Source organism: Panthera tigris, chromosome A2, assembly GCF_018350195.1.
Source record: "Panthera tigris isolate Pti1 chromosome A2, P.tigris_Pti1_mat1.1, whole genome shotgun sequence".
NCBI lineage: Eukaryota > Metazoa > Chordata > Mammalia > Carnivora > Felidae > Panthera > Panthera tigris.
The window spans coordinates 152,748,577-152,760,691 of NC_056661.1; the positions used below are offsets into that span (position 1 = coordinate 152,748,577).

General features: G+C 37.4%; 1 protein-coding gene across 15 annotated transcripts in view; it reads left to right on the top strand.

The window, feature by feature from the left end:
- LOC102970902 (putative RNA-binding protein Luc7-like 2) overlaps positions 1-10,045 on the top strand; it is a 57,060-nt gene extending 47,015 nt beyond the window's left edge. For all 15 annotated transcript variants that reach the window (XM_042973425.1, XM_042973407.1, XM_042973416.1 and 12 more), the window contains 3 exons: positions 1,708-1,737; positions 5,041-5,232; positions 8,916-10,045. In XM_042973425.1, the coding sequence (XP_042829359.1) occupies positions 1,708-1,737; positions 5,041-5,232; positions 8,916-9,093 (400 nt within the window). In that variant the 3' untranslated portion in view covers positions 9,094-10,045. The remainder of the gene's footprint in view (positions 1-1,707; positions 1,738-5,040; positions 5,233-8,915) is intronic.
- Positions 10,046-12,115: the final 2,070 nt, after the last annotated feature.

Below are 12,115 nucleotides of genomic sequence, written 5' to 3' on the forward strand. Positions count from 1 at the left end.
TATAAATTTTACCTCATAGCTCTATCACTGTTCTCTTTTGTGTACACTGATTTTCTGTGGGAATATTGCTTAACTTGATAAGACTGTATAAATGGCATTAGAAATCTCATTTTAAAATTCTGAATATAGTGCCCCTAATTTATATAATTCAACTGAAATGATAGTTGGATGAGAACAAAAATTCTTTGCCATGACTACATTTTCACATCTGTGGCTGACAGGAAAGTGTACCACATCTTACTCCTTTGTTGCCAGCTGGCAAATTTCTTTTAATATCGATGGTAAAATGTGACGCTATTTCAGAAATGTGTTTGAAGTTTTCTTTTTTTTAACCTGTGAACTTGAGGAAGTATCAGAACTAAGAATGAAAGATGAAGAAATTACAAGCAAGTACGGAGTTATACAAGATGGGATTCCAGCTATGGTATTGAAAAGGATAATGATAAAAACTACTGTTGCTTACTGAGTGCCTGTTATGTACCAGGCCTGTGCTACGAATTGGCCTATATTCGTTCATTTAATCCTTACAATTGCCTGTGAAATTTACATTGCTGTGCTGCTTTTGCAAATGGCAAACAAAGCTGAGGGAAGATATATATTATCTGTCTGGGTCACAGATAGTGATGCAGCTGAGTTAAAACTTAAATCAGGATGAGTCCAAAGCTCATCCTTCAGTTGTGCTGTATCTTCCCCACAAGACACCCATGGTTTCCTAGTAACCACAGTACTAGCCATTACTATTTATCGAGTGTTAATTATATGCCAAGAAATGTGAAGAGTGCTTTAATAAGGGTATCATGTGTCATGTTAAGAAAGATATTGTAAGATTGAGTTGGGTGTTGTAGCGATTACACTATGAGGTTATAGTTCAAAAGTGAATATATCTCAGATAATAGAAATTTTACCCTGTTCCCACAGGGAAAGAACAGATGACAGAGATATAAATAACGAATTTTTTCCAGGTTGGGAAGTATTTCCTGGGGAATTAGTGAATGGTTATTTATTGTGGTTTTTACTCCTAGGATCATGTTTTTTTCTTTTTTTTGTAATTAAAAAAAAAATTTTTTTTTTAATGTTTATTTTTGAGAGAGACAAAGCATGGGTCGGGGAGGGGCAGAGAGAGGAAGACACAGAATCCGAAGCAGACTCCAGGCTCTGAGCTGTCAGCACAGATCCTGACATAGGGCTTGAATCACAAACCATGAGATCATGACCTCAGCTGAAGTTGGATGCTTCACTGACTAAGCCACTGAGGTGCCCCTCCTAGGAGTGTATTCTCTTAGAGAGCTAGGTATCCTAGATAGGGGATCTCATATGCCAAGGTGGGGAAGTCTGTACGGTTTGTGGTGTATTTTGGAAAAATTTGCACACGTTCATATGTGCTTCATATTTATAGAATGAAAAGATTAGAAATCAGGGGGTGCCTTGGGGGCTCCTTCGGTTGAGCATCTGACTTTCGGTTTTGTTTGACTCAGGTCATGATCTCTCGATTTATGGGATCAAGCCCCGCATCAGGCTCTGCACTGACATTATGGAGCCTGCTTGGGATTCTCCCATCTCTTCATCTGTCTCTGCCCCTCCTGCACTCTCTTTCCCTCAAAATAAATACACATTTAAAAAGATTAGAAATCAGGAAGAATGTAATTTTAACAGTGCATTGTACTTTTTCTTAGTCTTTTTTAATAAAAATAGATACTCTTTTTCCAGGTCTCGATCACACAGCAAGAATCCCAAAAGGTAAGTTTTACACAAAATGTACATAAGTATTGAAGTTGGGTTTTTTCCAGATGTTGTTTTCATAGATTAAATATTTTTTAAAAATGAATGAGAATTAATAGAGTAGTACTCTTAATTTCTTTTGTAGTTCAAGTATGGGCATTTTGTTTTAAGATGAAACTGGTCAGAAGGTACTCATGAACTACAGCCTGATTTTATCGGAGTAATATATACAGTGCCCTGGAGTTAAAGGGAAAACTAAAAACATTGGGGCGCCTGGCTGACTCAGTTGGTAGAACATGCAACTATTGATCTCAGGGTTGTAAGTTCAAGACCCACGTTGGGCATAGAGCCTATTGGACAACAAAAAAAGGGAAAGCTAAAAATATTTTAGAATATTTAAAATCTTTAGAAGTGCAGGCTAAATATGCGACAGTGTATTTTTAAAATAATTTTCGTGGTGCATGTAAGAAACAGATCAAAGTAAGGAGGGAGGGTGTAGGGTGTACCTGTTGAAAATATAAGCAGGTTGAATAGTGAATGCCTTTTTGAAAGAGGGATCCATAGCGAGATATTGAAGGGAAACTGAAATGTTTATTAGTTTATACCCTGGTCTTCACTTTATATGTTTATTACTTATAACTTTGTACCGAGATCACAAAAAACTTCAGAGGGGCACTTACATCTTTAAAGAGGACAAGAGAACACTTTCTTTTTAAAGCTTTGACATTAATATTTGACGTCTTTTTGAAGACATTCTTTAAAAGTTTTAGTAGTTGGTAATTTTTTTCTGAGAAAGCTGGGGAAGCATGGTGTATGTTGTCATTTTTTAAATTTTTTGTGTGCAATTTTCATTCCTATCCTTGAGTCGTTCTTGTGAGTCCATCCCCACTTAGAATGCCCTTTGTCATTCTTTGTCAAATCTTACAATTTTTCTTGTTCAGATAACTACTTTCTGAAACCTTTGGAGTACTCTTAACTCTAAAGTTAATTATTTCTCAAGAACTTTCTCCTGTGTACTAGAGCATTTGCTGTTATGAAAGAAAAACCTGCATTTCTTTTAGATGCCCCATAGTACTTTTTAGGATCTTTCAGTTGATGTGTTTCTGCTCCAAACACTAAAAAACTAATAAAAAGGACCAGTTGTGTCAGCCAGTTTATATTGTTGTTTCTGAAATCTAGGATGAATAAATAGAAACATTAAATGTTGATAGTGTTCTTGTTTACCGGTTGATTAATGCAAATCAGTCCCTTTGTTGAAAAGATATTTAAACTGTTAGTACATAGAAAGTCTTCAGATATTGAGGCCAGAACGTTAATTTCTACCATTGTACTCCAAGGCACTTTTCTATACTTGGCCAATCCCCTTCTCTACCTCAATCTGTTTTTCATACGTCAATCAGAATATGCCCTTTAAAAAGTGAAATAAATTACGTCAGCCAAAAGGTATTCCATTTCACTTAATGAGAAGTGGAAATCCTTGCCATAGCTTTTAAGTAATCGATCTGAGATTGGGGTAAGTAGGTACCAGTTTATGTCTTGTGTCAGCATATTTATTAATAGCTCGCCCTTGCTTTTTATATAATTAACCATTGAAAGCATCCTAGTTTGAATGATACGGTACTTGGTCATTCTGCCCTTAAAACCCTGAATTATTCCCCTTGCTGAATTCATTCCAGCCAAACAGATCTTTTAGTCCTTCAATATGCTGAACTTTCTCCTACCTCCGAGCTTTTGCCCCTGTGTTCCCTCTACCTGAAGCAACCTTCTTTGAGATGGCGGATTACCTTATTTTGTCTTTGCTTAAATGCTATTTTACCAGAAAAGCCTTTCCTGCCTATTCTGTAAAAAGATTACAATCTTATTTCTCTGTCCATCTTTACCTTTTTAATATAACCTTTTTTTTACTAGCCGACTTACAGTATTTACTGCTTACATATCGTGTGGAATAGAACCTCCATGAGGTTAAGGACTTTGCTTTATTTACTGCTCAGTCTTCCTAGTACTTAGTGCAAGATGCACCCAGTAAATACTTTTTAAATGAATGACTAATTATCTAGAATTTTGTAAAAGAGGAATGAATTTATGCATTGAAAGACATAAATTCATTATAGCTCAAAATGAGTGACTAAATCCCATTTAATTAAACTTGCATTGAATGAATTTTATGTTCTTTTCCCTATGCTGCTTGTCAGAGAGATTTTATTCAGTTGTGGAAATATTCGTTCAACTGTAGTTGATGCTGGGTTCACTCTATATGCCTTCTTTTGAATATAAATGTTGACATAAGCTGAATGCTTTTAAACTTGATTTAATAAAATAATCACTTGAAAATGAGCTCAGTTTGTAAATTGTATCACCTGAATAATATGCTTTTGAATTTATTAAATTATGAGAAAACATTACATTTTTAAAGTGACTTGAACAATTTTTTAACCGCTTTATTAAGGTATAATTTGCATGCCGTAGGTTCAGCCATTTTAAGTGTATAAGTCCATTAGTTACAGTTATGCAATGTCAATGTCAAGTTTAGATCATTGCTATCACTCTAAAAAGGGACAGTTAGAACAAAGTTTCATATCTTTCTTCCTGCTTGCTTTCCGTCACTTACCACACACACGTTGTGAGTTTTGTGACCCAGTGGAGGCTTCAGAAGTGTTTTTCCTTCTAGCTACTTCAAAACGTTTTTCCTTGACTATAGTCCTGTGTACTCACACTTTTTTTTTTTTATGATTAAAGTTCTCTAAAATGATTTATACATGTTTTTTTCCTTCCCAAGCTAAGTACTGCTTACAAGAGAACAGCCTTACTGTGTTGATTACACTGTGACTAGGCATATTGTGGACATTAAAACTTATTTTGATGGTCATAAGATACAACCTTTTAAATTCAGAGTTACATTATCCTAAACACTGATCTCTTATGCCTCTCCTCCCTTTTTTATTCATGTCCATCAGATACATACTTTAGAAACAAAGTATACCAAAAAAATTTTAGGAATTTATTTAAATGAACTACAAATCTCTAATCATTTAGATAGTACAATCCCTGGCATATAGTAGTGTTATACATTTAATTTTTATGATATTCTTGATATAAATTTATACGATATTTATTGACCTTTAAGAACTAATATTTCATTTTGAAATTGCAGTATGTAGTTATTTAACATACCAGCATTTTACTTTGGTGTAGATTTAGCTGACTTGAAACAGAACTAGCATCAAGCTTACTGAGCGATTGTTTCTCTTTAAAGAAGAGGCTTTAGCAAATGAGAAGTGCATTGCTGAGAAAGCTAAAAACTAAAGCAAATGGGTTTTGTAGGTCCAGGTCCAGAGAGCATCGCAGACACCGGTCTCGCTCCATGTCACGGGAACGGAAGAGGAGAACTCGCTCCAAATCTCGGGAGAAACGCCATCGCCACAGATCCCGCTCTAGCAGCCGAAGCCGCAGCCGTAGCCACCAGCGAAGTGGGCACAGTTCTAGAGACAGGAGCAGAGAGCGATCCAGGAGGAGGTACTGAGGTGTCCATAAGAGGATATGGAACTACCTTTATTAAAGGTTTACACTTGGAATACTATTGGTTTGAGACTTGCATCTGGTAACATGTACACATTTGTGTGTGAGTTTGTAACATTTTTTCCCCTGATTATATGGGTAGTTAAATAATACACTTAGGAGCCAGAGTAAAGAAATTGGAACCGGTGTGGGCAGAGGTTATTGCTTTTTCTCTGCTTAGTGTGTCTTGGGGAAAAAAAAGTACTTTGTGGACAATTTTAGGTACCAGTACCAATTTTTTCAGTATGTATTGGCGCATTAGGGGCTTTAAGAAGTCCTTTCATTTAAAGAGTTTATCTTTGTTTGACTTCTGTTTTCCAAACTTCTTTTGAGCTGGTGCACTTTTTCAGAGCAGACACATTCTGGTATATTGTTTAATCTGCACTCTAGGTATGTGTTGCTATATACAGTTCGCTTGGTGGGGCAGACTTAGACTCTTAAGGAGGGTAGACTTTCTTGGCATGGAAATTTAAAGGTTGCAAGGATGTGGTGTGTTTAAGGACCTGAAACTATATTCAGGATAGAGGATTAGTATGTGGTGGTGGAGCCTTAAGTACACACGGGCTACATCGACCAAGCTCCCAAAACTTCTCAGGTCACAAGATGGTCTTTAAAAGCCAGGTCATTTCTATGGCACATAACCCATGCTTAAAATTGCTTTTTTCATGAGAACTCTTAACTATGTGTGTGATAAATCTTTTTTGAGTGCCTAGCACCTACTAGTCTTAAATTTTCTATCAATTACTCTGCATAAAGCCCATGAGAGAATCCACATAAAGGTGGTAAAAATTTTTTTGTTTGGGTGTGGGGTGGATGGGAGGGAGGGAAGCCTTTGTTTGAAATCACAAGCAGAGTTAATAGGTTAATACGATTTCACTAAATATTTTCTTATATTCTTACCTTGTTCCAAGTAGGTCTCTCCCCCCACCCCCAGCTTCATTGAGTTAGAATCGACAAAATTATAAGATATTTAAGGTGAACATTGTGATTAGATATAGATATATAGATATATAGATATATCTATATATCTATATCTATATATATAGACACACATTATAAAAGGGGTCCCACCATGGGTTAATTAACCTATCCTTCACCTCAGCTGTTTTTCCCTTTTTTTTTTTTTCTCCAGTGAAAAGATTTAAGTTCTCTTATTAGGACATTAAGTAGTTCTTCAGTTAACTTTTAATCAGTAAGAGTCGTATACTTGCTTCTATACTAGGCCTACTAAAAAAAGAAGTGTAACAGTTGAGCAATTTTTTCAAGTTAGAACACAAGACTAACATCTTTGACAATAAACAGACTGATCTCATACTTAACATATAAAGTGCTAAAGTATACATCAAAATAATACAGGAGTTTAGATGAGGGAAATACCAGAGAAGTAAAAAAATGGGTTCAGATAGTAGGTAAAACCAGGTAGGAGAAAGATCTTCCGGATGGATTATCATAGACACTTGCAGAGAATGAGGAGGGACTTTATAAGGGACATAGTTCCTAAAGTGATTTGCTTGCTGGCCATTCATCTCATACTCTTAAAACTGTAGACCCACAGTGCAGTGCCCAATAAATGCATTAAAAAAAGGAATCACCCTACTGGTTGTTGGAAGGTCTAGAGAGTTTGTCTTGTGAACCTGCCCACCTGTCATTGTTTCTGGTATCTGTGAACTCTGATGTCTGTTGGTGGTGGGGATGGAAGGGAGGGGCATGTCTCCTCCCCTGGGATTGTGTTATCCTAGTCCTGAATGGTTCCTGCATTTATGAAGTTGTATAGGACATTTTTCCACTATCCTACATGCCACCCCTGGTGTTTTCAGCATGTTCATAAACAGGTTTATTTTTGTAAAACTATTAAAAGTTTTTGCTTTTCTCAAGAGCACTTCTAATCTTGACAACTTATTCTCTTTCAAAGCAGCATTGTGTTTTTACCAAAAATTAGCAGCCAATTGCTATTCAAACCTACATGTTAGTACATAAAACGTCAAGTTACTGCTATATATTTCAGTTTAAATTTCAAGGTAAAAGTCCTAATTCAAAGTCTTAATGATTTGCTGTTTCCCCACCCCAACTGTGAAATACTGGTCTGAATTCTGTTAGTGACATTTCCCTGGCAACAGTTACCTTAATAAATGAGGACTTGGCTTGCATTTTTCTACATCCTGGTCTTTTCAAACACGTGGTGCAGACTTCACAGTCAGATTAGTTGGGTTCGGTGGCTGTGGCCAAATAATCTAATTATCCTGTCATCTCCCATCTTTTAAGTACTTGGGTTATTAGTATTGGTAATTTGAATGAATTGCTGAGTGTAAATAAAATGCTTATGGAAGGGACATTGTAATCTCTCACAAGATCCTAGTTGATGCTCATCTCGTGGTTATTTTCCAGTTATTACTGACCTTTGAGACTTACCTGCCGTTGTATCTAATGCTTAGGCATCTTCTCTCCATGTTACATTCTTAGATTCTGGAGAGGAACAGTGTAACCAGACATGCACTGTGATTTTTTTTTTTCCTACATCTTTTAAAAATTAAGCTTATTCTAACGTTAAGTAGAATGCTCAAAGTTGACATTTTAATCTTTCAACCTTTTTTGGTTCAGTCCTTTTTTTTTTTTCCTGCATTAGAAGCTCAAAGTATTAGCTAACCCATGTTCACACTTAGAATCTGAAGCCTGGTTAAGAGAGATGATTATGTAAAAGTACCATGTCACTTGTAAAGAACCAAATATATGTAATATATAGTATTAATTCATTCTAGAGATTGAAAGTATAGATTTCATATTCTGATCCCATCATATCCTTTGGTTTTCCTTCTGATTGAATCTCTGATAAGAGTTTGTTATCACTTACCTTTCTCATTGAAATTGGGTATGGGAATGGAGAGATGGTGTAAAGAAGCCATTATGGTTAATCAAGATGTAGTGTGATCATCTTTCTGTCTTCCATTCTTATTTTTTTCTGTTGGTTGAATGAGCTCACTCAGGAGGAGTAAAGATTTTAAAAATAATAAATGGTTATCTGAAGCCATATCATTAATTGAGTACTTCCTTATCTAAGTTGAGTGTTGGCAAACTATTGCCTGCAGGCCAAATCTGGCCCCGTAGCCGGTTTTTGAATAGCCAGTGAGCTGTGGGTGGTTTTTAAATTGTTGAAGGGTTGATAAAAAGAAAAGGAAGAAGAATATCTACCTAAAATATTTACTCTCTGGCCCAACAGCAAAGAAAATAAGATTTGCTGACCTCAGTTGTAAGTCTTAAATTTCCATCCAGTTTGGAACCTGTATTCTGTCTATAGGCTTTTTAAAAATCGGTTTAACACTTTCCTTTTTAAAGATACTGTCTATGTACTATTTTCATATTAAATACATTTGCCATGAATTAGAAACATTTTATGATTGCCTCTGAAATAATGAGAATATCCTAGAAGTCATTATTTTAGCTTACGGTTTTTGACCCTTACCTACTTGTTTTCACCCATCTCCCTTGTCACCTTGGGTAGTGCTCTTTTCAGCTCGAAAACTGGCTCCTCTGTCTTTCTTGGATGTAGTCTGTATATCTTCAGCTATCAGTACCTTAATATTTATCCGATTCTTTGGATATTGGGTTTCCCAACACATTTTGCTCCTCAAATTAATATTTTTCAGATCCTCAAAAGAAAGATTCAGAGACCAAGACTTAGCATCACGTGACAGAGACAGGAATTCAAGAGACAGATCACCTCGTGACAGAGACCGAAAAGATAAGAAGCGGTCCTATGAGAGCGCTAATGGCAGATCAGAAGACAGGAGGAGCTCTGAAGAGCGCGAAGCAGGGGAGATATAATTAGCTGTGTACATATCCTCAATCCTTAAGCTTCCTATGGAGTTACATACTATTGTTTAGTTTACAGCTATTGGGGGTTACAGTGAGCAGTTCCAGACTCCGATCCAAATAGGCTTAGATGCACAGTATCTAACTCGATCTGAACTGAACTTGTTTTCCCTGATGAAGCCTAAAACTACATCCATAGTTTCTGGTGAACCTGTAATGCGATTCTGAAAGTACAGTTTTATATAATAAGATGCCGATATCTTTATTCTTTCTAGTAGGAGTGATAGTGAACGAATTGTGTTGCTTGCCTTGGGAATTTTTGAACATTTGTAAAATGCTGTCTTCCTTTCTAGTCCACAAACAACAGCTTTCAGAATTTTTCTTTTTAGTTCTTCTTCCTCTGACTTTTGTATCCCCTAATACCTCCACCCTCTAATTATAGGAGAAAGGGGGAGCAGGGAAGCAATATGACTTCTGTTCTAAGGTTCTGTTCCCATTATTATGAGCTGATTACAGAGCATTTATACTGGAAAGTGTGCTGGAGAAATTTCAATACCCGGAGTTTTTGTTTTGTTTTACAGTGCCTATTTAGAGTTGGAAGTTGAACAGCCTGTTGCATCACATACTTTGCTTTTTTATTGAAATTTTGAAATCCAACATGTCTTGATTTTTCTGTTCTATTGAATTGCTATGTTCAGGATGTTTTGAAAGGGGGGGTGGGACAGGGACTCTTTCATAAGCACTTGTTTTATTTTGTGTGTGTGTGTGTGTGGAGTATAAAGGCTACAACCTTATTGTAAAAAATAATAAAATGAAACAATCACCACCACCATCATTAAACTGTAACTTGTCTAGTAAATTGTCACTAGAACTATTTGATGTGGGCATTTCTTCTGTTCTATCATCATTAGTGCCTTACTGTGCAAGGCACCAAAGGAAATAAACACATACTTGCCAAGATGAACTGTTGCTCTGCCTGGTCCAGCCCGGGCCCCTGCTGACTGTATTCCAGCTGTTTTAGGGCTGTCTGCAACAAATGCTATAGAGAGGGACTAGACCTGCAAAAGAAATTGGGTTTTTCTGGTTTTGTTTTTTTCATTCAGCCAACCAAAATAAAAACATGGTGTAATCAATGTAATGAGCATAACAATTTCTGCACTGAAGAGCTATGTACCTACCAGTGATTTTAAACAGTAGTGGGCAGGTGTCACTTGTGATTCTAGAAAATCAAGGAACAAAAATACTTCAGTGAAGTTAGTGTCTGTGTTACAGTTAACAAACATCACCTTCCAATAACTGTCTTCGGTCCCATAAGTGTGTGGGCCATAGAGGGGAAGGGAACCTAATTTTAAGTGGCAAATTTGCATCTAAAAGGGACACTCACCAGGTTTACCAGGCTGTGCATCTTTACCTGAAAGTTTTCTACCATATTTGGTTCCATGTATTCCAGTTTATTCAGAGTTTAACTATCTGAGACCCATCTTCCATCAGTGGCCCATTCTCTTTTATTCTCGATTTCTGAGAAACTGTTTTGTATCTACTTTGTTCCTAGTGGTCTGCTCTATTCTCAATCCTTACAAGTACTGTGGATTTAATACCACAGTTGATCTGTAATAAGATCAAACAGGTTAAGCTGGTAGGTGCAAGAAGATTGTGACCAAACTCCCAACAAAACATTGGAAAATAGGTTTTACTTACCAGTGTTTGTGTAGCTAGAATTTACTACCTGCTGTCTAGTTGTATACCTGCTGTATAATTATTAGTTGTTAATACAGTTGTCATTTGTAGGCAATACAGGCTACACAACCATCAACAGGTCAGTGGTAGTCCATAAAGAATATCCTCATCCTCATGGTGGGTCACTTCAGTTGCAGGATTCTCTAAATGATCAATCCCATTTAAAAAATCCTTTTTAGAACAATTCTGTTGCTTAGGTACTTCTAGCATTTGGACTTTAAGAAATGTAGATTTTTTTTTTTTTTTAATCCCAGTCATCACCCTTAAGCCAGGGTGGCCACTCTGAATTAGAATAACCATAAATCTCTGTATCTTTCAGAAAACGGTTTGCTCCATACTGAAAAGGACTTAAGACCGATAAAGCAAACCTGTCTTTACTATTTATACAGTTTTATTCAGGGCAGCTTACAGACAAGAGGCAATTGGGTGGGTGCATGGATGATCCAGGTTACTGTGCAGATGTCCTCCACCCCTAGTTCTAAGCCATATGACTCACAGCTGCACAGACCTTAATCCCCACATTTTTTAAAACAAGGAACATGATGGTAAGGTCACAGTGTTATCCTAAGTGGCACCACCTGGTGGTGGTAGATGGCAGCAGAATACTAGGACCCTGGGCTTGCCTCGTCCCACAATACAAGTAGGTAACTAGCAAGTCATCTTAAATACCCCCAGAAATCGACTTTGAGAGTGGCAAAAGAAACACCACAGCTAAAGGTAAGGAAGGTACCAAATCGAAGGTAGGAGGCACAGAGATCTAGTTTGGGGAGAAATGGATCCTGGCTGCTGTGGAGAGGAGCACTAGGGGAACACAGAAGGAGAACATTTCCTCATAGCCATTGGTTTGGAAAGTGAGAAGGGATTAATTTCTTGAGTTGTTGCACTGCTTTGGCGTTTAAAGCCTGAAGTTTTTGAGTGTTAGCAGGTTGGGCTCCTGGGGAGACCAGTCCATAGGCATCAGGGCTGCCCTTGGAGAAGGTAGGCAAACAATCTGGGGACATAGAGCTTGGAAACAGCAGAGCGCCAGTGGAACCCAGTGGGGAGATTATTTGCTCTTCTCAGTGTGCCCAAAGGCAGTGTTCACAGAGACGCCTCTCCCATAACGAAGGAACTGGCTGGTGCTGTTACCCTCCCATGCCCCTCAGCATACACACAAGAGCCACCTGCAGGAACCAGTGAAGTATAGTCACTGGCTACCTAACTTGCTCACAGCCCTACCCCCCCTTATGCTCCAATAGAACTGCTCCTCCCAGGCTTGCTTCACTCCTAGGCTGGTGGGCCCCCTTATCCAGAAGAC